Here is a 27,747-nt window from a genome sequence, read left to right as displayed (position 1 = left end):
AGAAAACATGGAAAAATGTCTCCATGTGCACTTTGAAAAAGAGTGGGCAACCCCTCAGCGATAACGGCCTTACAAAACACAAAACATCTGACCTGACCGTAAAAACAAAAACTTCTAATCATAGTTTCCTATCGGGAGCCCAGCTGTATAAAAGAAAGCCCGTCGTTGAAAGACAAATGGAATTGATTTTCTCTCTCCTTTCGAATATAGTTCAGTCCATTTTTAAGACTCGAACAGAAGAGTTCATCGAGTACCCAGGCGACCCACGCTAAGAAACAGTAAAGCCCTACAACATGAATCGCCTTGTTATCATTTTAGTCTTGATGGTGGCTCTGGCTTGGGCTCAAAAAGCCAACTACAGAGGGTATTATAATTTATTTTAATAAGAAATTTTTTAATTTAAAAAAAAAAAGATCCATTTTGTTTTCGATTCAAGTCCGCGATTCACTGTTTATATGCTTTATTCGGCTTGAATTGAGTATACGGGAACAAAAGGTCTTTTGTAGTCGCCTATCGCCTATATAATAATCTGCCTAAACAATTAATTATACCAACGTGACCGAGATTCAACGTGACATGTTCACGTCACGTGCTATCTTATCCAATCGAAGGTGATTCCAAATCTGGTATTCATGTTGGCAGGTACAAATTGTTGCGGGTGACGCCCGAGACAACGGAACAACTGGCCTATTTGGTCAATTTGAGTCTGACGCCGGACACCAAGGGATGGCTGACCGGAGACGATAACGCGTTAGATTTCTGGCGAGATCCCACCGGACTTGGAGAGCCTGTTGACATTTTGACCAATAATGGTGCGTTCTTGGAACGAGAGCTCACATCGAGAGGGATGTATCCTTCGATACTTATGGATGACGTTCAAAGGTGACCCAAATGTGTGACAATAACCCGTTCAAATCCTAATGGTTTATTCACGCGCTTATACGGGGCTTCTTCCTCACGTTGTTGTCATAGTTTCGCGGACCAAAGGCAAGCGGAAAATGCCGATAGCATCGCCGCGGGAAGTAAGTTCACCGAAACGTACCACACCTACGAAGAGGTAGAAATTCTTCGATACGCCTATTCTTTGACTAAACACATCAAAATACGGTTAAGCGGTCAAGTGCATTATGCTATTATCGCGCAGATTATCGATTACTTGAACCAGTTGGCCGGCAATAATTCGATGGTTAGCGTCATCAAAATTGGCGAATCGGACGAGGTTCGCGACATCGTGACGGCCCGCATTTCCAGCGGAGGAGGCGATACCAAGCCCGCTATTTACTTGGAATGCGGCATGCACGCCAGAGAATGGATCGCCCATTCTACCTGTCTTTGGATCATTGATGAGGTTTGGGCAAACTTTTTTTTATTTCATGAAACAACTTTGAATAATTCAGTAGTTTATCTTTACGTCATTCGTATTAATGTAGTATATTTTTAAGGCTAGAGGATATATGCACTGTAGACAGTCGTCTGATGAAATGTCTAAATTTATCTATAGCTCACCACACTCTACGGCCAGATACCGGAGATTACCAGTTTGGTAGACCGTTTCGACTGGTTCATCACGCCCGTCTCCAACCCTGACGGATATGTTTACTCCTGGTTAAATGTACGTATACTAGAACGTAATCTATAAAAAGGTTACTACCGGGGACTCGTGCTCTTTACTGTATATGGCTTTTCTGGTTTTTGATCGGATCTGTAATAATTTAATTAATGATAACCAGCTCGCAAAAATTACTTATTCCTTTTCCGACATTTCGCTGTCCTAGCTTTTGACTTATTTAAATGCGCAGCGCACTGAATATTTGATCAATCTTTATTTTATTATTATTCTAAAGCAAATTTTCTTTCTTTTTTCTTTTACCCCCTCCAAAGGATCGGCTTTGGCGGAAAAATCGCAAAATAAATCCATCGTCACTCTGCATAGGTAAGTTGGAAGTGTTGCGTAAGCGAAAGAAGAAAAAGCTCTAAGCGCAGGGCATCTTGTTGTTTATAGGGGTCGATACCAATCGAAATTTCGATGCAAACTTTGGTGGCATCGGGAGTTCCGACGATCCGTGCTCGAATACGTACAGTGGCCCTTCGGCTTTTTCTGAAACCGAATCGCGAGCCATGAGGGACATATTACTGAGTCTTCAAGGACGTACAAAGGCCGTCGTGTCTATCCACAATAATGCTCAAGTTTGGCTTTCGCCTTACGGTTACACGACGGAACGCCCCGTCGATTACGACGAAATGGTAAGATACGGTTATAACTTAATAAGTGAAAAACGTTCAATAACTGCTGATAACAGCTCTGAAAAAATAAATAAAACTATCGTGAACACTGTCGCTATTACAGGAACGAGTCATGTCGTTGGGAGCAGCGGCCATTGAAGCAACTTACGGCACCCAATGTCCTTTCGGCCCAGGCTCCGAAGTTCTCTGTAAGTCTATTTATAATTATCTTGTTCAGTTTAATAAACGTTCACTGAAATCTGTTTCGAACGTTAGATTTCGCATCGGGAACAACCAAGGATTACGTTTACGGTACTCTGGGTGTAACTCACAGCTACACTTTGGAACTGCGAAACACGGATGACGGGTTCATAACTCCGACCACTTTGATCGCTCCCGTGGCAACCGAGGCCTGGAACGGGATCAAGGCTATGGCCAACGCAATTGCCTAATTAACGTCATCCTCACGCCAGTGCATGCATCCCTTTAAGCTATTCACGAATGTTTTCAACGAAGGGGATGTACAGTATATTTTCAAATAAGTGAAATATAATGCAGCAATACAAATGTAGTTGAGAGTAAAACGCTGACAAATATATCGGAAATGGTGTGTAATAATTTTTGGTGTGTCTGTCTGTGTATTGTGTTGTGTTGTGGATAATGTGAAACGTGGATTACAGAGTAACGTTCTAAATTGACCCTCGCGTCAACTCATATTGATTGTCATCAGAAAAAATTAAATTCCTTTTCAATTGTTTGTTTTTTATCTCAGATCAATTGTGGGAGCTGTCGCGCGATGAAGAGCTCAGCTGCTGTTGAAGATTGGGGGGTCTGAAGCGACACTCTAGGACGTGCTTCTCCATGAGATGGTAGAGCAATATCTGAGTGCATCCACGGATTCCGTACTGACAGGAAACGGGTCGAAAAGAGCAGAGGGCCTCGTGAGATGTCTTGTGAATCAGTTCACTGTAGATGTGACAACCGTTGCCCTGGAACTTGCACGGAAAAGCGATGACGAGAGACACCTTTTCAAATCAAAACAAAAATGTCAAAAACTTTTCTTTTTTCTTTTAGTTTGACTAAATTCATTTTTATGACATCAAACATAACAAACAAGTGAGTGTTTTAACCGGAATATTCGTTTCCTTAATAATATAGTTCATTCTAAATAACAAACAGGTTACTAATTGAAAACCAATAAAATGCATATGAGAAAATGAAACACCTGCTCCATCATCCAGTTGTTGACATCGCTGAAGCGCTGTTTGCAGATCGGACAGGCTTTCAAGCCTTTGGATTTACACGGGCCGCAGACGATGTGACCCTTCCGACACTGGACGATCGGCGGCGTCACCCAATCGTGGCATACGGGGCAATCGAAATGTTTGATCAACGCGTCGTAATCAACGAGGCGGCCAGCTGTGCCCAACGACGGCAGAGCGCCTGCTCCGCTCACGTCTCCCGCCGACGACTTTCGAACGCTACTCTGCCTGGCCAGAGCTGCGGTTGGAGACCTGCATTCGACGTATCCGCGTCCATTTGGCATTGAACTATTGGCCATCTCGCACTGTATAATTGATGATCAATTTAGATTGATGCTGATTTTATTTGTTGGTTTTTGTCTATTATGGATTTTGTGTTTGTTTGTATCCGTCCGGAATTTATGTTTGGCGGACTGCCGTTCACCTGCGGCCGGGTTGTTTGTCTTGCGTTCAAGCAACTTTGTGATTAGCACTCGCACTGCGCATCTAGTATTCTAGGAAAAGTTCGCATCCAACCACAGCCACACACACTACTGCTTGAAACTTGACGAGATGCGAGTATAGCGCGAAAAATATAGATCGAGAAGAGCTGACGGATCTGGCGGCCAGCCTGCTGGGCAAACCACTGACGACTGCGCGAGGCCCGGTCGACGTCGAAATATGGAAATAGTTGGCGTAGTGCTGATGCTAAGAAACACGGGATGAGAAAAAATGGAGTCGCACTGGGTTTGCTCTCGCTAATCTTCAATGCTTCATTCCATTTCTATCGGTTCCTACAGACCGCATAGCGAAAATGAACACAAAAGAAAGGAGAATTACAAATCACATGGACCGTAAAATTGTTTGTTTTATTAGTTAAAAATAGACAAAGTACACACCAACTCTACGCAGAAACTTTGTCGTGCTATATCGGACATTAATGTACAACTTGTTCACTTTTAAATAATTGTAAGATTGATGAATTCACTCGAGAGATGCGCATTAGATTAATTAATATAAGCTTCGTTGACGACTAGAGAGTAGGAAGCCATGTTATAAGCCACGCCACGGTGCTCACGTGATTTACCTACTCAAGGAGAAAGTGACCACCAAGCAACGCTACGACACTCCTTGAGCGCTAAATCGTGTCCTGATAGTTGGTGTTATGTTTTAGGCAGCTCGCCAAAGTAATTTAGGCTTTTTGGAAATCACTTTTTTATTTTATTTTTTATTTAGGGTTATTTTTTGTTTCTTAAAGAAAATTGGACCGATGCCATCGTTTGGCTATTCGTTCAATTTCCTTCGTAACCAAGTCCTCGCTAGACTGAACGTGCAAGAGACGGAAAGTCAAAATTGCGAGTTCCCAAATGGATCAGGAAAATCGTCAATTTCCAAAGGGGTCGCCTTTTTTCTTCTGTTGGACAGTTTCAAATGTTTTACAAATGTTCTTGTAGTTTAAATCGTCTCAAAAGAACCAGCAGGCGTTGCTGTTGTCTCGTTGTGAAGGTCTTCCACTTGACTGTGGTTATCCCGGCTACCCCGACTTGTCCTTATTTCTTGCTTCGTCTTCCATTTCCGAGTAACGACTGCTCAACTCAATTAAGCTAGCTTGCTCCAAGCACAAAAATGACGAGTTGCGCTCTACGTAATGAAATGATGCGCCGTTTCTTTGTTTCACCATCGATTGGTGACCCTCTAGGAGACAAAAAAAAAACAGTCTACATATGTTCGAATACGGCAAAAGTTTCGTCCATCAATGTAAGGTTAATCACTTGTTTTGCTGGAACTGCTTCTTCGTCCCCAAAAAATACACTGGGAAAAACTTTACCTGTTTGAAGGGGAAATGTGATGAAAGTGGAGGCCTCCTCCATCCAAAAATTGCGTTCGGTCGTCATACGTTGACGGCAAGTTGGACATGAGCCTCGGCACTTGACGGAACACTGGGAACAGGCTACGTGACCTGAAATTTCAGTCAAGGGAAAAAGGAGAGAAAAAAAAAATCAAAGCTGGGCGGCTAATCATCATCAATGTGTGGCGCCACCTTTCTTTTCTGTGATTCTCAAATTCCACAGAGTCATCTTTTTTATACATCACCACCGGAAAATCCCCCCTTGTTTAGTTTATAAATATCTATAGTATATATAATAAAGATTATACACAGATGCTTCAGAATGTATACAGACCTTTGACGCACTGGAATAGCGGCGGCTTGTTGGCAGGATTCCCGCAGCCTGGACAAGTGAACAACCGCAAAAGCGCGTCAATATTCACTCGGTTGTCACCTCTGTCCATCACTCAAGTTGGATCAACTGGCAATGTTCCAGTTAACTGTGTGTGTGTGTTTTTTTGACGGGAAACTAGCTCATTATTCCATTAACCATCGGCAGCAGCAGCAGCAGCACATTCAAGACAAATAATTTGTGTACCGACAAAATTGAGGAGAGCGACGCAACGAGCATGCACTCGTGTTTGAATAGGTACTGAGCCGGAGTATTCTAGCGATACAACTGAACGATGTCGGTACCTATACCGATTTACATAAAATAAAAGAAAAAGAAAAGGAAGGAGAAGCAAAGGGGGGCTGCAAATAAGCTTCGCAGGAGGCTACCATACGTGTTCCCTGTTGCACTTAAAGGCTGCCTCAATCGATATCAGGTGCTACTTGACGCAAGACTGGCGGCGAACGTTTGCTGGGGCTTCCTATTCATCTGCGCTGACCCGTCAGCGCGCAGATTCAATGCCATTCTAACATTCGCCAGAATGGGCCACGCAGAAATCTACACGTACGGGAATTGTTGCCATTGTTTTTTCGCCTGCGATTCACTTGTTGTTTATGCTACATCGTCACGCGTGAAGGTCGGCTGCTGAAAATTCATTAATAATGGCCATAGGAAACCACAAAAGAGCAGCACTTTACCAGGTAGTCGATTTCTATAGCTATTATATACATTGCGCCATGCCAATACGCCAAACGTTGTTGGCAACGTTCCAGGCTCGTATGGCGTCATTTGACTCTGCAATGCGTTCAACGGCTATGCTCGCTATGTCTGGTCACGAACTTCGAAGTGAATACCTTTTTTCCGAAATGCCAAAAAACAAACAAAAAAATCTTGCCGAGTGTCTGGCCAGTTTCAACTCCTGTCGAATTAACATTCGAACGTGTCAAAGGTTCGTTAGGACATCCAACTAATTTTTCTTCGAAAACTCCGTCGCCAATAATAAAGCCCCAACAGAGGAAGAGGCTAGGCGCAGGAGCTATGGGGGGTAGTATGACGTTGCCCATAATTTTTCGCTTTTACGGCCTCCCGAAAGCCCCGGTCACATAGCGTTGACTTAAAGGGGGACAGCCAATAAGAGGACTACCACTTGCGGGGTTTCGAGAAGAGGAACCTCCTTATTTGGTCTATGCGCCTCGGTTGTAAATAGATCAGTTCCGGATGGTTTTTCAATCGTTGGCATTCCTGCTACATGCTCGGCCGGTCAACTCTAAAGCGAATCTTAACGTCCAAAAACAAAGGGGAAAACGGTGTATACATGCAGTGCGGAATTTTGTGAAACACTAAGAATTTTTAAGGTTGTCGCTTGCCATTCTTATTGTGTAGTTCCTTCTTTTTTTCGGGTTATTTCTATTTGCTCTTTGACAAATTTGTCGGCTTTGTTTTATTTTATTTTTGTTTTAAGGCGCGAGAAGTTATGAGCTCAACCGGGCAAAATGTTACGGACGATCACGCAAATTTTTCAAAAAAAAATCTGAAAACATACAATTTCTTAAATTTCATCTCGACATTTTCGCTATGTATGTATATAACTTGGTCGTGGAGATACGTGGGGATAGACACAGATGACGCTACTGGTACTCTTTGGACATTTTAAGAAACGACTAAAGCTGGTTAGTGGTGCGGGCCGTCATTGTATGACTATCACGACATTTCAGTATCGTCGCCTTCTTCTTAATCTTCTTAATGTTTTAAGCACGAGAAAGGGTGGAGGGAACTGAAGGAAATCGATGGTTAAACACTCGGCGTGACGATGACGAAGTTCTTGTTTCCGACACTCGTCATTCGCAATAATATAATACCTCGATTATCAATCGATCAAATCGCACAATAGAAACGCGTGTAAGACGTTGAATTGTCGCATAATTGTTCGCAATCTCTCGCATTCATCCAAGTCCCATAGATATCAGCGATGACAATGTCAATAATCCTGTAGAACAAAGAGTCGCTTTACAGCGCAAAATGTGGCCAGATAAGTGAACATTAGATTGCTCTATCGAAATTATCGTATCTGTTTTTCGGTGATTTTTCAATCAGCATCATTTATTTCCTTATATTATATGCTAAGTACAGACTAAATTATGAACGCCGCACCTGTCAACGGCACATGTTCAGCCGTGATCAGCAGCATTGTACGGTAGAAAATAGATGGAAATAAATATAGCCTGCGTTTAGACTTTTAAATTTGGTGTTACCTTACTAAACAGGCGTCATCATGAGCGTTAATTCAGCTTCTTATTTATCTTGGCCCTCAGTCGCCCGAAATAAATATTATTGTAATTATCTAGTTCCGATAAATATGAATCATTTCTAGTCGTTAGAAGAAGAGTTGAAGGATGAAACTTTGTCTGATAAGGAAGTACTTTACCAATCAAATGGTAATGATGTAATAAAGCCCTGCATTATATTAGATAGCTCTTGATATCAGTGAAAGAGTGTATATTCCTCCGGGCATTTCCTGTATCGCCCTCCACTTATACTGCATCGGCCGTAGTATTAACAATCAATTTTTGAGGGATTTGTCAGGCGGAAGTGCTTGAACTGTTGACCCACATATCTCCCCGATCACTAGCCAAACAGAATAAAATGACGCCGATGTTACGGAAGACCTGAAAGAAAAAAAATTCGAAACTGAACTCGACTTGGTGCATTTAATCTAGAAAAAGGCGATAGAAACGTGACCGAAAACTTCACGATCGATGCCCTCAGCGTGACTATAGGAATATCGATATCGACTTCAATCATTTTATTTATTTTATTTTTTGTTTTTTTTTTTTTAATACCACGAAGCGGCTTCTTCCAAGAACGCAAATCTCCCTCGTGTAGCTGCGAAAAAAGACCAACGAAAGGTAATCGAACAGAAATGTGCCGCTATTCTTCGTCGACCACTAGGGACCACTATGGGTCACAGTGTACACACAATGGGACTCGTTGGTGATAGAATTCTCTTTCATTGTGACTCGTGAAATTCGCTGCTGTACGTGTCAGTGATTGTGTAACAGCAGCAGCTCTATTCCTTATTTCCTTGCGCATATCTCAATCACGCCATGTCTGAGGGATCCCATCGGGTCGAGGAAAAAATTCGACTGGTTTCTCGTCTCGTCGAGAACGTCCTGAAAGTCGAATGGATTTTGGAGAACTTGGAGCGCTATGAATCGCGAATAGCCGGCCTAACATTCGAGTCGCCCGTCTTCTCTCAGGGTGGATTCAAGTGGCAGCTGGTGATGAACGTGAGAGACGCCTGCAGTTCTTCGCTGGCCCTGCAGTTGCAATCGGCAACTCAACGGCGGCCTCACGTCGAGTATCGTTACGGCATCGCCAACACGAACGGAGACCTTGAATTCGAGGATCACGGGCAGATGAACTTCGGACTGGATGGGCCACAACAGCGTCCCACCATCCTCTTCAGCTGGGCTCGAGTGATGGAGATGAAGCAGAAATTATTTATCAAAGATCAACTCCGTATCGAATGTCAGATCACCATGCTTGATTACGAAGACGCCCGTTGACTGAATAGAACACAAGTGAAGGGAGTACGTAACGAAGATGTTCGATAGCCTTGACAAGCTTATATTGCTTTATCACGCACTTTCAATCAAGAAAATTTGGGTAATACACATGTCTCGTTAAATACGCCCCTTGGTTTTGTTGTTCTTTCCAAATTAATGAGAAACAGTTTTCAGAATTTTAGAGAAATTTTTATTTGATTTGCTGATAAGTCATGCAAATATTTATTATGTATTCCAAAAGGCTGTCGCAGGTGCCCATCAAACGCCACTTTGTATTGTTGGGGAATCTTAGTTTATATAATCACAGTAGAGTATTCAATCTTTGCGCCAACCGAACACGCCATTTTATTATTTTTTCAAATTGGTTCGACGAAATTGTCCGCCCTAGAATTCAATCTTTCTCATACGGAATCGCGCATCAACCATTTCCGATAGAAGCCGTATTCATCTCTATTGGAACAATGGTTTTGTCCATTTTCTCAAATTAAATTAACCTTTAATCTAAACGGTTTCGAAACTGCTCTTGCGCAGTCGTCGTCATTCTGAACTTCCCGGACAAACTTGAAGCCTTTTTCCTCTCCAGAGATTTCCAACTTTCTCATTCACCACATCCACAGAGCCACCTGCTGGTAGAATTTGATGCTACTTATCCCAAATTGGTGGAGAGCGGACTCTACGGGCGGATGTCATAAATAATCTAACCCAAACTGTACATAGCGCACAAAAGTAACTCACGCTCTACTGTCCCCATTCTGTTCGATTTAAAAGTCGCAAACTAGTAATAACCATCAATGTGTTATGAATAAAATGAAACATTTTATGACTATAGGGCCGGGTCGAGTGTCCAATTGTTACCCGCCAGCGAATAAAAACGAAATGTTATCAAACACGAAAGATTGACCCGCCATCAAAATCTTTCGGGACACGCCAATGACGCTGCCGAAAAGTTGGAGGGGGAAAAAAAATAGTGTTGATACACTTTCACAGTTTCGCTTCAGTTGAAAGAGAAAATGAGTGATGATGTCAGCGTTTTGAGTCGTTACTCTCTCAGAGAAGAGACCACAGCATGTGGCAAGCAAAGTAGTGCATGTGAAAAACGAGATTTTAAGTATAGATGTCTACAATTTGTACATCCATACTTTCCCTTGGCTGAATGGCAAATCATATACTGCTCTCCAATGATGGGCGTTTACCCTGGTTTACCCAGGAAAAAAAAATATATATAATATAGGATTTCACCGACGCGGTATGTCTGGCAATTTACGACCGTCGTTATATTCCGCCTCGTCCGTCCAAATTTTGAATAGGGTGAAACTTACTTTGGATTCCGGTTTCGGGGTAGTATAGTACCATCTCTTCGGCTTACATATTTTGTTTTCTTTTGAGAGGGGGGGGGGAGGATACACACAAAAAGGGGTTCCCTTACGCTCGCATTCTCTTGCCGCGTAGAGTATTCTACGTTTTCTTTTTGAAATGTAAAAGAGAAAAAAAAATGGAGAAAAAGTTTTATAGCAGCCTGTGATGCTGCATTCTAAGCGGTTCTATGTTTTTCTTCAGAAATAGACACAAAAGAGCATTCAGTGGACTACAGCAGGGAAATAAAAAAAACTGCTGTGCCTTACAAAATGAAATAGAAAAAAAAAGCTGGAAGAATAAGAAATCAAGTAGAGGCCAACGAGAGAAACGAGACCCGTGGAGAGACGAAGAAAGTAGCTATAATAACACCCAGCTGTGCTCGATCGCTTCTGATTGTAGATTGTCGCCAGGGTGATTACCGATGAAGAATGAAACGAGTGTTTCGTTTTGAATCTGTAAGAAGAAGAAGCTGAAAGAAATTTAGGCCACCAAAAATAAAAAAAATGGACACCTTTTTCTATTCTTCTTTCTTTCCTTCTCACCTCACTGAGCAATTCTCTTTCTTACTTTTTATTTTTATTCACCCAAGCTTAGGTTATCTTCGTCATGCCTGTATGGCTTTTACCCTTGTCCTGGACGACATTCTGTAGTATATATCCGAGCAATCGCGATGGTCACTTTCAATCAACCGAATTTTCGTTCTTTATTTTCATCGGAATGCATAGGAAAATGAACGATGGCTCTTATCAACCGGTGGTTGTTGTTTCTATTCAATCTTACCCCGAGAACACATGAGTGCTTTAACTGAAGATTCTGTACGTAACCGAGAAGATTCTTCTATTTGTCTAACCTCTTCAAAGTTTTTCCAACTAAACAAACGTCGGAAATGACCAGAGCTTTTTTTTTCTTTCAAAATCAACAAATCCAAATCCCACCATCACTCTATAGGCTTATGGTTGGGCTCTTAGTTTACTTAGTAACAGGTATACTGTTACTCAGCGTGAATTGTAATGATTTCTGGAAATATTGAGTTAAATGAGTGGCAAGCGTTGCTGCTAGTTACCTGCTTCTTCCTATTTGTTTATCAAAACTTTAAAAATGACCATTCTTTCACGCAAAGGCAATACCGGTATATAAGTCATTGTTGATTTATGAGTTAACGGTCTGGGAATGGGTGGCGCAAGTGATAATTGTGAGGGATCCGCCTTCCGGCGGGATACAGAAAACGAAAGAAATATGACGGAAATACATTTCTCGTGCACGCACATATATTTTTTATTTTTTTCGTTCGTAATTCCCATTCGATGTGCTCTAATAAATTGCATTTTTAAAAATGGCATCAGCAAAGCTCTAAAAACCGGAGTGTCGTTTTATATATCTGGTATTGTGGTCTTTTTGTCAGCAAAACCATGGCAGATTTGGAAGATAAGCTTGTCGTTTTAATGGATATAGCACCACGTAAAAATAAATAACAGTCGAATATGAAAGAAGAGCATTCTGTCAAGTCTGCTTGAGACCACGAGCTCGTATATCTGATATTTTCTATTTTGGTTTTTTTCGTGAATCACTGCCGTTTGTCAGTTTGTGGATAAAATTATGCAAGCTGTCATACCAAATAACAAATCGCATTTATAAACTCAATCGCTTGAAGTGTAAGGAAAAAAAGCAAGGATATCTGTATTCGTTTGAAACTTAAATATTTTTTTTCGCTAAATCCAAGCTATCAGATTATTATTATTTTTTTATTCATTAAAAAAAGAAACACGATATTACATGTTTTTGTCTGACATTTTCATGAATCCCAAACCATCATGTTTTCTAAGTTGTCGTCCCAAGCAGCTAAAACTTGAATTTTATCGCGGTAACCAAATAGTATTTGGGAATTTCCCAAAATTCAGTCATTAATTCATCCTGTATCATATCAGGGTCAAGACTTTTCTGATTTCTAAACGTGAATTCGTAAGCGAAAATTTGTGATTAAATTTTATTTTGCTTCCTCAGTGATGATAACCCTAAATCTATTTAACAGACCTCCATGAGAACCTTCTTTGGTTGGTAGTATGTGCAAAATTCCGCCAAAACTGACCAGATCAACTCAAATTTTCTGCGTCTCAAATTTCCTTGGAAAATCCCAACGCCAAGCGGATGTGTGACGATGTCGTTGAAAGGGAAGAAGCAACTGGAGGTAGCGGAAGTGAATCGATGGTCCATTAAAGTGACTGTCTCATTAATATTTAGCTAACGTGGACCTTTTCTTTGATTTTTAGATTATCTAGCAACTCGTTTTAGATAACCAACGGACGTCTTCTTTAGCTTGTATATGAATAAGCATGAATTTGCCGGTAGCTTGAGAGCTCGTGGCAATTGGCCAAACGTATCCCGCACCTCCCCGCACTATTCAAGCAGACATTAATAGTTCGCACCGGAAACACGACTTGAGTTAGCCGCTAAGAAAACAACGCAAAGTCTTTCAAAGGTTGACAGCAGCAGGCTGGCTTAAAGCCGCTATAGAACAAAAAAAGGATAAATAAATGAAGAGATAAGTCGATCAGTTTACGGAAGTTCGTGCCATTCCCAACTAAACTTTACATCGGCCTTGATTCTACGAAGCTCTCGAACCATTACAAATTCCTCCGTGATGCCTGATTGAAATAATAATCATTAGGAATGCTTTCTGGTCTCCAGTAGGCTACTCACTCTTACATAAATTCTTACGGAGGAGTTGAGTATCGATAAAAGTTATAAAGGTTAATAGTTAGTTTAAGTTAGACTTTTAACTTCCGAGACATGCTCGGAATCTTATATGCCTTTTGCGTTGCTTTCCTTGCTTATTCAAATATTCAGCTTCTTGCACAAAATGAGGGGAGTCCCATTTTACTTCTTACATTAGGGAACATTAAGGAAACCGGTTGAAAACTCTCCAACGAAAACAACCCGTTAAATTTAAACCTCTAAAACCCTCAAAAAATCCCGCCCAATTACGTCCGGCTACAGATACCTATTTCGTAGAGACCGTGTCGGTTTTAAATAAATTTCTCGGGCTCGGGCCTTGCTTATCATTCCGAGTGTGAGTTAAATAATTGTGATCGTTTAGTTAATGTATGTAAGATATTTATCAGCTTTTATGTTATATAATTGAAATTAAAGCCCTGTATCTCTAGGACACCAAAGCTTCCTCCGGCTTGCTCCATCTTATTTGACATATACTTGAGGGACTGGGATTGGTCCGCTAATAGCTTTGTTCATGTTTGGATTTACGAGGAATATTATTTCTCGAACACTGATGTACAATCCTTGACCTTGTACTGATTTAAAAAGTTACAAGAATTTTGGGTTATCCAGGGGTTATCTAGGCAAGCCCGATACGGCCCGGTCTCACGAGGGCTTCAATAAAGTTTGCAACCTTTTTATTTGGCATCCTTCTTGTATCAGAAGTTAGGAGACACACCAACTTCTGCACAGGTGTATAAAAGGGGCTGAAGGCATCGATAAAGGTGTGATAAAACTATTTCGGTTTTTGCCACCACAAGAAGATCGTTTTTGAATAGTTGACAATTGCCTAAAATTATGCCGCGGTTCGGCACTCATACACCATAACATATTTTCATAAATACATCATGAATCTATTATTGTTTACCGCATAACCAGCGACATAGCCTATAACCGCTTCACTATCTTCGTATAAGAGTAACTAACGGTAGTCTGTAGTCTGGAAACTAGCATATAATAATTATATAGCACTTACTGGTCTCCAGTACCGTACCAGTCTTAATTTTAATTTTTAATGCTTACGGAATTACGGAGGGTTGGAGCACCAATAAAGGTATGGAATTTCATCGAGCGGCATAGGGGATGGGGTCCGTCAGGTGACAGCGCCCCTAGCGGATTGACCGTGCGACAAAAAAAGCCACAGATGGCGGTAAAGGCGTACTAATTCTTGGAACAAAAAATGCATAATTAAAAAAATCAAGCATCAAAATTGGAAATCAAAAATACGAATTTTCCTTCCCAGGCTCTTTTTAGCGTGTTTGCGGTATGTTTCTGTAAAAGGACCGTTGTTATAAATGTTACATTACGAGCTGAATTTCATAACATGAAACGTGTAAAAATCAGTTGATGTTACAATCTTCACAGATTAACGTAAATGTTATGTTGACATTTATTTTTAGAGTAGTGTAAAAAAGGTAAGAAACTAGAGAAATGGTTGTAAGAAGGCCCCAAAAAGAACCCGCTCAAATTTGCTACATCCTACTAATGCGTGGTTATGTAGTAAGAAAATTGTCCAGGTTGGGGGGGATAAAGTTGTATACAGTGAAAACTGATCTACTCCGATTGAATTACATTCGAACTTGTTTCCAGCAACAAATTCGCTAGCGCACCATAACATATTTTCGCCATAAAGCGGATTAAAAAAATTACAGCATTCAAATGTCTTTCTTGATAGAATAGCATGTCTTCTGTAACCGTTAACAATTTAGATAGTAAGCTTCGGCTAGGGTAGGCAGATCGGGTTAACATCTCGGTTGATCTGCTCTAGACGGCTTTAGATTTATTTATGGGTTTTCCTTGTCCCCGATCGCGTGTTCTTTTTCCTACATTTACTACACAACTGTTATGAACGAAGAAGAAGAACGGCAGAGGTCACCGCTTTTTTTTTAAGCTAATGATACCGATAAACATCTTAATAAACGAATAAAACAAATTAAGAAATATTTGAAAGCACAGCCTATATTCGAGTAAATAGATTAAAGTCGACACATAATAAATAGGCCTACCTCGAATAATACACGAGTATAGTTTACATGCGAATAGCATCAAATATTTGAAAATAAAACTTTAATAAGATTTCAGTTTTGATGGGAACTGCGCCGTCTATTGTCAATCAAACTTTCCCAACCGTTGAGATCGTGATTGAATCTTTCCTCTTTTTTTTATTGGTTACTAGGTTACCTCTCAAAGCGGATTAAATGCGCTTTATGAATATATAGGAACCAGCTGCCAGACTGTATTATACAGGCGGGACGTTGTTATTTGATTTGATTCATTCCCTGCTGCAGGCGCAATATGCAACATGACATATGCTGGTTTTGGGATGACGGGTTCTTTCCTCTCTCGTGTAAAATAACTCCACCCTGATTTCGTCACTACATTTCGTGTCCATAGAGCTCGCCTTTCTTTAGACAGTGACTGTGTGCTGTGGACTCTGCATCACTACCGGGGCGACTCCCATATTAAGAAATCAACCAAAAAAATGTACAAAGTAAGACGCCGGTTGGGTGGCGAGACAGCGAAACATGTGTCTCGACTTTGATTGGAATTCTATATTTTATAATTCGGTTACGGTTTTCTACACTCCTCAACCAGATAAGCCTGTGTTGCTTGCTCAACCAGTCGTTGCTGAATTTGACTCCCGGTTTAACTCAAATTTATTCACACCAATTCCAGTCTTTTGATATCTCAATTTCTAATCGATAAGTCTTGCGCGGAGGACTCGGTGTCAAACCGGACTGGGGCCACCATCAGTCCACCACCATCTCACAGAAATGAATAAATTGGAGACATTTTCGTAACGACGATGATTATATTTCCTACGTATATTCAGAGATGAGAAAGAAGAAGATTGAAAATCAATCAAATGGAAGACAGAGAAAAAAAAATACATTATAGTATATCGTGACAAATATTTACATCGAAATCGAATTTATTTTCGCTTGAATACATCAATCATGTATATGGGAACTTGGCATTTTCACTGTTTTGACTTGTCCATATGTATACCATTCGCTGCTGGCGCATTTCGAGTTCCAGTTACTGTTTTTTTTTTCTTAAATTTTTTCGTATACAGCTACAACATCAGCAAGTTGCATGTCGGTATATAGTGCAAAGTTCAAACCAAACGAAAGGCAAAACCATGACGCGGAACACTTAGGGTGCAATGTGAAAAACATAAGGAGGTCTCCGATAATAATAATAATTAAAAAAAAACTAGAACACATTGCAAGCGCAAGCCCTGTGGTATAAATACCGGACCTTTTTTTTTTCTTTTCATGTAACGATGTAATAATACAGTTTAGTACATATATGTCATCTGGACTCGCCGGATTTGAAATTGAGATTTATGCCCAGGTGGCAGCAGTCTTCGGCAAAAACGGTGAAAGCAACAGGTGTAAATAATAATTAAAAAAGTCTAAAGAAAACTGCCGTATCATAGCCTATTTATATATGAAGTTAATCTGTTTTACCCGGGAGCCTTTTTTTTTCAACCTTCTGTCACATGAAATATAGTCGTCCATCTCGTCACGGTCGTCAATCGTTATAATTTTTGCCGTTATTCTCCGTAATTATTCTAATAATCTCCTGCCATACTTTAAGTCATATTTCAGATAATTGATCGTCAGAGTTTCTCCATGCAAGCGAAAACATCACAGACACATTGCGTCAAAAATCAGGGTCGATTTCCAACAATGAAATTGAAGAAAAAAAAATTAGATAATTGGAAGAAAATTCGAAAGTTATACGAAAAATGAAAATAAACACACATATACTGTCAAGAGAGAAAGAAAAAAAAGATCAAATGAACTTTAAAAAAACTAAAAAAAAAAAAAATGAGAAATGGTTGAAAATCCCCATTGTTGACAAAAATTAGGAATTGTTGTGGATTTCTACCCCTCTTATTTCCTTTTTTTACCCTGGGCTCCAGTATTTTATCTGTTGTTAGAAACTTTATTTATGTCCTGTCTGAGAAAATTGGCCGCGCGTTTTGGCAGTGCTGTGTGAATGCGATTTGTCATTAATGTAACAATTCTCTTCATGGGAGAGTGACAAATGGGCGCGCCGGTCACCACAGCAGCACAGTGGCCACCAACACCAGGGACAGACATAAACCGGCGACGGGTCTAGCAGCAACAGGCGCCGATGAAGAGCCCTGGTCCTCCTGGACGGTGTCGGTGGCGGCGGAGGCAGCCGGAACTTGAGGCCGGACTTCTTTGCTTTCCGCCGGGCTGGAGAGTTGAAGGGAGGCGCTGTTGTCGTCGTTGACCACCAGCGGCAGTTTCGGCTCGTCCGCCACGACGTAGGTGGCCGTCGTCGAGCCCCTCGACGGCCGTCTGGTTGTCGGCGGCGCAACGGTGGTCGGCCGGCAATCGAGTTTCGATAACATCGTAACAAGGGCAGTCGGCGAACTACTTCCGGTGGCAGTGGCAGCGCAATTTAATTGGTCAATGCCCGTCTTCAGAGTGGCACTCGAGCTGGACATTCTGAGATCTCGGAGGATCCATAACAAGCGACAGTCGCACTGCAACGGATTGTCTGGAGAAAGAAAATAAAAAGGTTATTAAAATGACAACTCTTTCCTGATGTCCATTTGTATAACTATTAACATACCTTCTAAAGAAAACGTCATGGAACTATTCAGCAAATTGGACCAGATGGGCGACACAGCGGCCTTGTCAAGTCCGGCCAGTTGATTGTGTGCCAAATCGAGAAAGCTCAATTGGCCGAGACCGGCCAGGGCTTGTTGGCGGATGACTTGGAGGTGGTTGGAGCTGAGATCCAGCCGTCGGAGGTTGCCGGCATGGGCGAAGGTGTGGTCGCCCACGATGGCCAACTGGTTGCCGCGCAGGGAGAGCTTCTTGAGTTGCTGCAGGCCCATCAGAGTCTCGCCCGTCAGGACGGCGATATTGTTGCCAGACAGGTCCAGCTCTTCCAGTTTCTTCAGGTTCTGGAAGACCGAGTCCTCGACCAGCGAGATGTTGTTGCCATCCAGAAACAGTTGGCGCAGGTCGTCCAAATCGGCGAAAACGCCTCGCTCCAAACTGACCAATTCGTTGTTGCTCAATTCCAATTCGACAGTTTTGGACAAGCCCTGGAACGCGAACGGCCGAATATGACGAATCTGAAAATCCAATTTAAAAAATCACGAAACTTCTTCATTAGTTCACCGTTGTAATTGTAATTTATTTGTGTTAATTAAAGGTGTGTTTACCTTGTTGCGGTTGAGTCTGAGCTCCTGCAAATGGGTGACGTCAACAAAGGTTTGGGCGGCCAGAGTGTCGATGGTGGCCTCGCGCACCTGTAGCGACGTCAAACCGGGCAAATGACGCAATACGGCAGCTGGTAGGAAATTGAGCCGTCCGTCCTCTTGGACGTTGAGCTGCAACTCTTTTATGCCGACTTGGGTTTTGAACAGCTCCCAAATGGAATCGTTTTGATCGCTGACGTTGAAAACGGAACATTTAGCCTCGCTGGCGTCGTTATTCAGCGACAGGCTGTCGCAAAAGCAATAGACGGACAGAGTCGACCGGACGTCGCAAATGTTTTCAGGTTGGCCTCCCGACGACGTTTCCTCTTCCATGGCGTCGTGCAACATCTGCTGGTCTTTGAACATGTCGTAGTCGTCGTAGTCGTTGAATTTTGTGGGGCCGTCCCGCTGAGCGCCGGCCTCCAAACTGGACGTGATCGTCACCAGGGCGATCCAGAATAAAACCAGAAAAAATCGCCGCTCGCCGCCGTACCTCCGTTGAGTCCGTTCGCAATCAACTGATGTCATGTTGATGTATAATAGTCTTTCTTTTCGAGCTAATAGTAGTTGCTGCGTGTGTTTGGTCGATTCGCCTTTCTTTTCCTTTTACCTGCACGAAATGAGAAAAAAAAACAAAAGAAGAGTCGAATCACGTTGCATTTTAACACGCTACACTAAAAAACAACAACATCGCAATAGAACGGAATCCTTGGTCATATACTGCTGCTATAGCCTGACAAAAATACAAAACTTTCATTATCAGATGATGTTTTTTATGACGCATTTATTTTTTTTGTTCGTTTATTCTAGATGCTGGTAGTAAAATAACGACCATGGAATTGTAATTTAACATTTTCTTTTTTGGCCAACACGTCTATCCAACTCTATAATTTTCTTAAATTTCCCCATTGTTGTGGTTTTTTGCGAAAGATGCCACCTGATCCCAATTAGTTAAACAGAGTGGAGAGACTTGTAATGTTGCACTTGTGCAAATGTAAGAGAATCCAAGTGATGAAACCCTCAAGTTTCATGTCAAAAGTTAGGACAGAATGAGAGCCGCTCTTCTGACCGTGTGGGTCCATGGCTACATTACAGTGTCACGCATCCCATATAGGATACGTGGTTCGGTGGCCTTTGCCTAGGATTACGGACTTACGAGCAACGAGGGTAGTAAAACTATATAGAGCAAAAAAATAACCTAAAAAGATTAGATTCTTCCAGAAACCACATAAGTCATGGTGCAAAATAAAAAAAAAAAAAACGATTGTCTAATAGAATGGTTTAACAAAATAAAAGTTCGTATATCGTTGTGGATGACATCCTATATGCCGGGTTCTTTTTTATGTCTGAGAGAGAGAGTTAAAATATGTGTGACAAGAGTTTTGCCTGTATCTATCCTCTTACTTTGGGCGTTTCTCGTTTTGAAGTCTAAAATCTTCTTCTTCGGGTTCTCATTTTTTTATTACAGACTATCCATTGTGCTATTTTCAAAACTGATATTATATAAAAACTCTATAGCGGGAAAGCCATGCCGATCGATTGCCGCCCAGCTGGCTGCTGGCTATATAGTCATGCAATCTTTCTTTACTTTAGAAAAATTTACAAATAAATTCTAACAACATCGAGATTTTCTTTTTTTAAAAATAGAAAAGTTCAATGAACGCTGCGTCGTCGCCTTTCTTCGTTATCGGACTCATTTCTCATTCTTCGTGATCACGATTCGATCACGCTCCGTCAAGTTGTCATGTCTGGCCGGCGGATGAGACGGACGACGGTTCTTGTCTTGCTTCTTTTCTAAAAGTTGGGACTACCTTAAAGTCAACGAAACGGCTGGACAGGTCGTCATGGTTAACGGATTATGTACAGAACTAACCAAGACTGGTTTTTTCCTATCTCCGTTATGATTATTTTGTTTGTTTATTTTTTGTTACGTTCATATTTGCTTTTATATGTAATACTCGTCCACAAAAAACAACGATCGACATCTTTCGAAATGATTGAACGTCACACGCGACCGCGTTCACCTTGACAGCGGAGTCCAACGAGAGATGTATGTGTATACAAATCAACCAAATCTATTCCACCTTTTTACAAATCGCCGTCCGTTTGCCTTCCAGTAAAAAATGCGTCATGAATAAATAAAAGAAGGTGAAGTTTAGCGATGTGTACACGGGCGTTGAATAATCCCCCCTACAATAAATTTATTAGAGGAGAAAGCGAAAATTTCTTATTTTTTTTTCTTTCCTGCTGTCGTTGTCAGCGGCCAGACAAACGCAAACAAACAAATAAATCACTGGCGGCGTGACAGAGCCGAAAATACACCACGGCGACGGCGATTCATTTTGATTTCAAGATTCATTCTATACGATTATGTAATTTTGTGACCCTGTTGGCCGTCTGTCCCGGCCGTCTGTATACTACTGGCGACAAAATATATAAAGCAGAGACGACAGCGTCACACAAGGTGCCAAGAAGGCCGATCCGTCTTTTCCCTCCTGTCGCAAAATTTTCAAAATAGATTACGGAGAGGAGAGAAAGAAAAAAAAATACGTATAAATAATTCGAATTTTCTCTTTTCTTTTTTACCCGCGTCCTCGTTTCTTTTCTCTTTTTTTCCGTCTGTGTATAATCGGGTGGCGGGTCTCTTACTTCAGAAATCCGCTGGAGCGTTGACGAGAAAGCGAACTGTGTTCTCTCTCAGTATTTTCCATCTGTCTTCACAACTTCCCATCTCTAAAGAGCCTTTGAGACGAAGGAAAAAAAGACGCGAAAAGGAAGCACAGGGTCATCATTCACGGTGATAATGACCACCCGGGTCTAGCTCGTTTTCAGACGGCGTATATAGTACGTGTAGTGGGCCGGCGACCATTATACAACCGAGGCCGATAAAAAAAAGAAAAAAAGACAAAAATCCAGAACTTTGTTGGGGAAATGAATCCCGACGAGTTGGCAGCAGCAGCCTAGCTCTCTGACGATGACGACATGTTTTAAAAATAAAGAATTGGAAAGAGATGCGAGTAAGAAATAATGCAGGAGACACCCCCTGTGGTGCACAGGTCGACTCGTCGCCGTACCTCAAACCGTGAAAAACTCAAAAGAGCAACGATCGTCATATATATCCACGACAAAACTCTCGTGTGACACGCGTTGGCTACTACCAACCTTCCTGGGCCTCCCTGACGCGGCTAATATATAACTTAGACGGCCAGTAGTGTGTGTGATACGTGTCGGGGGTTTCTCAATGGGCCATTTCTCCCGTGTCAAACTATAGACTACCCCTAATCCAACCAACTTATAAGCCAACGCCGGGGCCGTGGCAATCAAGTTCAAGCCGGCGCTATATAGGCCCGTTTGGTTGTTCCCCTGTGGTAGTATAATGTATAAAATAAAGCGGCAGCTGAGAAACTGCGCCCGAGCTGGGCAAGCGCCTCATTCAGCCGAGGCCCGCGGAGGATTACAGCATCTCGTCAAATTGAACAGCTGTGCTGGTCTTGGGTTCAACGCGCGTTTTTATTTACGATACATTGACACACACACACCACGTTTAGATTTGTATTTGTGCCGACCGCGCGTATTGCCTTTTGTCGCCTGCCCGTGATTTCCCGCGGCCAAACAAAAACATGTTTTGAATCACGCGCGGTCTTATGCTAGCTCCTATCTGGTTTTAGAGATCGCTACAACTGGCCCATGTCGAGCTTGGCACCTTTTTTCTTTTTCTTTTATTTGTCGAATGTTTCGTAAAAATGCGCTTGATTCTCCACTCGGTAAATCACGCTGCAGGATTTATTTCCTGACGAATCGGACGTCGTTGTATACGATCCGTTATTTTGGCGAAGGCGAAAAAGGCAAAGTGAGGCAACCAAAAAAGAAGTTGAATCGAGCGATAGACGATGTATAGACCCTAAAAGAAATGTTCGATAGAACACACAGATACGTATATATACGGCAACCGAATACACACAGCTGTCTGGCAAGCATGACATACTACACATGCAGACCATCGCACATGTTGATAGGAAAGTATGTTTCCTGTCGGGACGCCCCACGTTCTCGTTTTCCTTTTTTCATTTTTCTCTCGTTTTCACGAGGCTCCCAAAGTTGGGCAGTCGCTTCGCTTGTCTCCACTTTTTTCGGAGCAATAAACTAACAACACTTTTCCTATCCCGAAAATGAGGTTCTGTCACAGATTTTTCTTCATTTTCTCTGTCGCTATTGCGAGTGCCATTTTTGTTAACAAGCACTCAGACTGGATGAAAGAGACGAGAAGAAGGCAGCTTGCGTGTGGTAGTTGTTCTCGGAGCATCAAAAAACAATCACCATTAAATCGGAAGATAAATCTATCCGACTGACTGCTGGGAAAATATTTTTTGTAAATTCCCCATTCGTGATGACTCAATCGCTTCTTTTCTAAACAACAATAATACTCTCGTCTTATTGGCATTCCAATATGTCTAGGAAACCTCATCAGAAGGGGTCTTACTTATATAACGTCATATATAAAATGAAACGCGCCAGCATCGGCCCCGCCGGGGTCTCTTATTCGGTTGCTCCGGGGGGTTCACCGACCTTTATTATTTTATTTGTGAGTGTTTTTTTTTTTTTCGTTTCCTTTTTTTTCTGTTTCTGTTTCTTCTTCCCCTGCATTTTTTTTCTAATTAAGAAGCGCAGGGAAGTTTTTTTATTTTAGAGAGCAACAAACAAAAGGAATGCCCATATATACATCATAGTATAACAGGAACACACAGCATACATACACACGATGAAACAAAAAACACAAAATTACGTTTTTATCTTTTCCTTTTGAAAAACAAAAGAGTAACACGCTGCGAGTTGTTCACGGTTCCACGCCTTTTGAACGTGTTGTCGTTTCGGTCGATTTTCATAACGGTATAAAAAATACCCCTAACTATATAGTTGATAGTTGAGTGATTAACACCCGACCAAAAAAAGAAATGTGGATCATATGATTTTCGAATTACATCAGTATATATAGATAAGTGATAAAACACACCTAAGTATATTGGACACAACGGGAGTGTGATCCGCTTCGCTGATTATCCATTCGATACAAAAAATAACTAATTTCCTTTCGGGTTATCTATTTAATAAAACCGCAGTGAAACCTACATTACACGGACGTCGAATCCGATGAAAATTTTTTGTTTCTTCTTTTAAGTTAAAAGCAATTGACACGTTGCGTCATTTTATTTTTAGATTCAGTTACTAGTAAGAGTCTGACCTTTTTATTTTATTATTTCGACTCAAAATAAAACACCCAAAGCGGTTGGAAAGTTCGGGGTTGAGGGCAATTGTTATTGAATAGAAAATGAAGAAATTGGTACAACGCCGTTGTGTGTAGTTTGTGTGTGTGCGTATAGTGTACGACTCCTTTTGGCCGGAAGGCAACGGTCACGAAGAAAAATGTTGTTCCCGTTTCCCATTTGTTTCGATGCAGAAGAAGCCCGACCGCAAACGCAAACGTTTTTCTCTTTTGTTTTTTTCTCCGGGGTGGCAGCGCAGCGCCATCGCCCGCTGTGGGCCACGGCCACCGACGCAATCGCCCGGCGTCTGGGCGTCGGGTCGCCATCTTCGTCAACCAACGTAAATAACGCATGGGGAAACAATAGCTCATATCTTCAGATGTTATGATCGTCATCAAGAGAAAGAGATCAGTAACCCTGCCGGCCGAGAGAGACCCCCATCCGGCCTTGCTGCTCTTCCCCCTTTGCTGGAACATGGTACACAGCCTAGACATAGGGTTTACTTGGCCGGAGAGAGTGCGCGTGAGGATCGAGGGAGCAGGGCTATAGCTAGCCCCGAGGGCCAAGCGCGGGATATTTCGAGAACACGCGATGACAGCCAATGGGCCAGCCCAGCTATAGAGGTTCTAAGGTTCTTTCCCCCCTTCATTTTTCCAACTTGCACACGTCAATTATGAAAGTGTGATGTCTATGTGAAGCCGGTGTTGAACGATCGCCGGGCTAGTTTTCCTGTCTTCTTCTTCTTCATCCGCAATTCCGGCCATCCGGCAAATAACACGGACTCTCCTCACCGTAACACCATTGTATATACAGACCCAGTTCAAAGGCCGCAGTCTAAACTAATAATCTACAAGCCTTATTTGATAACCGGTTTTGTCGGTGTTTCAGTGTTGCCAGGTTGATGACAATCAGCTGGGCCAACACAAGCGGAATGACAAACTGTTTTTCTAGAAAAAGAAAAAAAACAGCTAGGCTACCGCGACCCTACAACATGGGTTGAAGATGGACGGCCGAACCCCGAAAAGAATGGCCTCCGCCCAATTCGTCACTCCTTGTTGGCGTCGCTTTGGACGGAGAAGAAAGGGGACCAAAAGCGGGTGTCAATCCGAGATGCTTTTACAACCTGCGCGACGTCCATCAACATGCCACTCGAGTGAGTATTTTAAAACAAGGCGATGGAAATGAGGAAGGCGTGGCCCCGTCGCTAAGAAGACCCCGAAACAATAAAACACACCGGCAAGTAGCTAACTAACGAACATCCAATCGACCCGAAATAAATCGACTTCCACAAAAGTCGGACTTTCGCGATGGCTCACAACACAAGAGATACCTTTTTGTGTTGTTGTTGTTGGCTGGAATGTAGCCAAACAGCTGATTCCCAATAAGTCATAAATATTTATTCCGCCAACCCGGTGGACAACAGCACGCAATCATCACAGATTTCCGATGGCAAACGCGGGTGACAGGCTAAAACAAAAAAAGGAAAACCCCAAAAAGAGCAGAAGAAGAAGAAGAAAAAGTCTTTACGTCAAACGTCAACATGCGAAGACAAACGAAAAACCGGTTCGTTGGTTCGCGTGTATATACAGCAGTCGTTGGATCTCACAGCAGAAGGGAAATGAATAAGAAAAAAAAGTGCAGAATTGACGTTTTTTTGTATGTACAATTTTTTTGTTGGGTGTCCTCGACTAAACTTTTCCGACCATTTGGGGTATTTGGGTAAGAGTTCCAACAAGACGTGACACACAATGATATAAATGAACTTGGCTTGTTGGAGTCTATAGGCGAGCAACCCAACCAGCCGGAGAGAGTGGAGCTGGGCATTATAACAAACGCAGCAGCCAGGAAAGAAAAAGAAAAACGAAATAATAAAAACACAAGGAGACGAGAGAAGAGAATTTAGTAGCACTGCAGCACTTGAGCATTGGTTATGTACTAGACGACGGCCATAATAAATAAACAAGAGTGGAGGACAGTCTTCTTTTTCATCTCGTCTAGTAGAGTCTTTTATACGCACCAACAGAAACAACTAGAAAAGGATCGATAGACACACAGAGCGATTTTCCTCTCGGCTTTAGTCTTTTCTCTCGTCGTGATTTGTGGAAACATCCTGTGTGTTCCGACATTGAACTTGGGATTTACTTTTGTATTTTTTTTTTTAAATTTAAAAACATTCCAGATTTTACTGAATAATCCGGATTTTGTGACATCCGCTGTTTTTGATTTTTTAGACGATGAAAAATGACGGAGAATTTGGTCCAAAAATGAAAATGAAGTCAGAGTTCATTGAATGGCTAATGATTCAACGATGGCAGCTATGGTAACAGAGAAACACACACACACACATCGCCCACGCAAGTCTAAATGCCATGCATGGACGCCGTTATATAGCCGTTGCTCACCCCCAAAAACCCGGCAGCAGCTGCCATTACCGGGGTCCCTTTTTTAAAATAAAAAATATTTGGCGCCACTACCAGTTTTTCAAAATTTTCTAAAGAAAATCGGTGGCGATAAAAAAAATTTATGTATCGCAGACACAATAAGCACTCTAGAAAAATATAATCAGCAAGCGGGTGCCCCCCTTTTTCTCGCCTGTACACGCGTGTTTGGTTTGTTCCATTCTTTTCTTGCGTCGGAAATGGTTAGGTCAACACACGCAAAGTCAGGAGCCCCATTTTGTGACGAAGATGAATGCCCACCGACGATCATTTCTTTCCTCTAGCGAGAAGAAACCGGTGCAGACAAACAAAAGGCAGTGGATAGAAAAAAAACCGAGTCACAATTGAAGATATAAAAACTGGAAGAAGAGTGAATCGGCGCCGACGCCCAAAAACACATTAGCGGGAACAATCATTCGGTGATGGCTGCAACTGATATTATACAACACAACACAGCCGACCGCCCAGCTGTGTCTGACATTTGGGGAAAACTTGGGAACAGCACACATTCGCCAACAACCATTTGAGTTCCCAAAGGAGAAAAAGAAACCTAGAACTATAGTCTATTTTGTGTTTTCACCGGCTATAACCCAGTTAGCAAGTTCTGATTAGCGTATATTCACGCAAATCTGATTCACCCAAATTGCCCAAATTTCTTAGCCCCAATATTCAATAGAAAATAAACAGTTGTGACATTTACCTCGACAGGTGTGACGATGAAACGCGGTGTGTGTCTTATATTTCCTTTTTTTTCCGGTCCACAAATTGATATTAGTCGATGGGATAAGAGCACAAGTCTGTTTGATCTCTGCACTGGGTAATTGACTAATTCGCCTGTAGGGAGGGATCAATTGCACACACACACACAAGCACACACGATCGATAAATTTTTTGGGGGAAATAAAAGAGTGACACTATCGATGTAGAAAAGGGAGCCGAACTCTAAATAGAATGCGCGTACGTGCGAACCGCTCGACTAACGAAAGAAGACTGCCGACGGACGGGCGACGGGCCAGCCCCTTATTTCTATTCCCTTTCTCTCAACTCGGTCGTCCCTCTTGCGGTCGAGGCCGGTTTCCTCCCACCTCTCTATTCCCGTCCACCACAGGCCGTCTTGATAGTTGTCCCTGTTTTATTTGTTATTTCTCTTTTTATTTTTTCACCGCAGCTGTAAACTGCACATCTTTAGTAGCAACTTGACTCTTCTTTTTGTTTCTGTCGGTTGTGTTGCTGTTTGTCTTTTAGCCAATTTTCCCACAAGGTCAATTGAGAAGAACACTTTCACGATCATGTCGACAGCAGCAGCCGACATGGATCCTTACACCGTCCCGTTTGAGTCACGGCTCCTTAAAGAGAAGACGACGAAGGAAAGTGATTGTGAAATTGTTTTGACTATACGACAGCTTCCGAATAAGTGGTATCA

At 42.0% G+C, this 27,747-nt stretch overlaps 3 protein-coding genes across 4 annotated transcripts; 1 reads left to right on the top strand and 2 right to left on the bottom strand.

Moving 5' to 3' along the window:
- Positions 1-179: 179 nt before the first annotated feature.
- On the top strand, positions 180-2,921 carry LOC124207034 (carboxypeptidase B-like). The gene is made up of 9 exons (XM_046604278.1): positions 180-364; positions 643-882; positions 973-1,057; positions 1,145-1,348; positions 1,502-1,612; positions 1,882-1,933; positions 2,003-2,244; positions 2,348-2,432; positions 2,500-2,921. Exons 1-9 carry the CDS (start codon positions 294-296, stop codon positions 2,673-2,675), a joined length of 1,266 nt encoding a protein of 421 aa, XP_046460234.1. The 5' UTR covers positions 180-293; the 3' UTR covers positions 2,676-2,921.
- On the bottom strand, positions 2,728-6,169 carry LOC124207035 (E3 ubiquitin-protein ligase sina-like). Its single transcript, XM_046604280.1, has 4 exons — positions 5,648-6,169; positions 5,293-5,424; positions 3,449-4,258; positions 2,728-3,248 (listed from the first exon to the last, which is right to left on the bottom strand). The coding sequence occupies exons 3-4, from the start codon at positions 3,782-3,784 to the stop codon at positions 2,997-2,999; spliced, it is 588 nt and encodes a 195-aa protein (XP_046460236.1). The 5' UTR covers positions 3,785-4,258; positions 5,293-5,424; positions 5,648-6,169; the 3' UTR covers positions 2,728-2,996.
- Positions 6,170-16,166: 9,997 nt separating this feature from the next.
- Positions 16,167-27,334, bottom strand: LOC124207008 (connectin-like). 2 transcript variants are annotated; one of them, XM_046604247.1, is made up of 5 exons: positions 27,025-27,334; positions 18,590-19,235; positions 17,989-18,499; positions 17,438-17,913; positions 16,167-17,401 (listed from the first exon to the last, which is right to left on the bottom strand). In XM_046604247.1, the coding sequence occupies exons 2-4, from the start codon at positions 19,151-19,153 to the stop codon at positions 17,444-17,446; spliced, it is 1,545 nt and encodes a 514-aa protein (XP_046460203.1). In that variant the 5' UTR covers positions 19,154-19,235; positions 27,025-27,334; the 3' UTR covers positions 16,167-17,401; positions 17,438-17,443. The 2 variants fall into 2 exon arrangements, with proteins under 2 accessions (XP_046460203.1, XP_046460202.1); XM_046604246.1 differs by having other exon boundaries at positions 16,167-17,913.
- Positions 27,335-27,747: the final 413 nt, after the last annotated feature.

This window comes from Daphnia pulex, chromosome 11, assembly GCF_021134715.1.
Source record: "Daphnia pulex isolate KAP4 chromosome 11, ASM2113471v1".
Lineage (NCBI taxonomy): Eukaryota > Metazoa > Arthropoda > Branchiopoda > Diplostraca > Daphniidae > Daphnia > Daphnia pulex.
Note: the sequence above shows the minus strand (reverse complement) of the source record. Positions and strands in the feature narration are given on the sequence as shown.

What these genes read in the sequence shown, in the direction of transcription:
- LOC124207034 (XM_046604278.1), top strand. Translation starts at nt 294, where the DNA reads ATGAATCGCCTTGTTATCATTTTAGTCTTGATGGTGGCTCTGGCTTGG. An exon ending in CGTACCACACCTACGAAGAG is followed by an intron (nt 1,058 to 1,144) that starts GTAGAAATTCTT and finishes ATTATCGCGCAG; the next exon opens with ATTATCGATTACTTGAACCA. An exon ending in GTCTTTGGATCATTGATGAG is followed by an intron (nt 1,349 to 1,501) that starts GTTTGGGCAAAC and finishes ATTTATCTATAG; the next exon opens with CTCACCACACTCTACGGCCA.
- LOC124207035 (XM_046604280.1), bottom strand. Translation starts at nt 3,784, where the DNA reads ATGGCCAATAGTTCAATGCCAAATGGACGCGGATACGTCGAATGCAGG. An exon ending in ACAACTGGATGATGGAGCAG is followed by an intron (nt 3,249 to 3,448) that starts GTGTTTCATTTT and finishes TGATTTGAAAAG; the next exon opens with GTGTCTCTCGTCATCGCTTT.
- LOC124207008 (XM_046604246.1), bottom strand. Translation starts at nt 19,153, where the DNA reads ATGACATCAGTTGATTGCGAACGGACTCAACGGAGGTACGGCGGCGAG. An exon ending in TCAGACTCAACCGCAACAAG is followed by an intron (nt 18,500 to 18,589) that starts GTAAACACACCT and finishes TTGGATTTTCAG; the next exon opens with ATTCGTCATATTCGGCCGTT. An exon ending in CATGACGTTTTCTTTAGAAG is followed by an intron (nt 17,914 to 17,988) that starts GTATGTTAATAG and finishes TTCTTTCTCCAG; the next exon opens with ACAATCCGTTGCAGTGCGAC.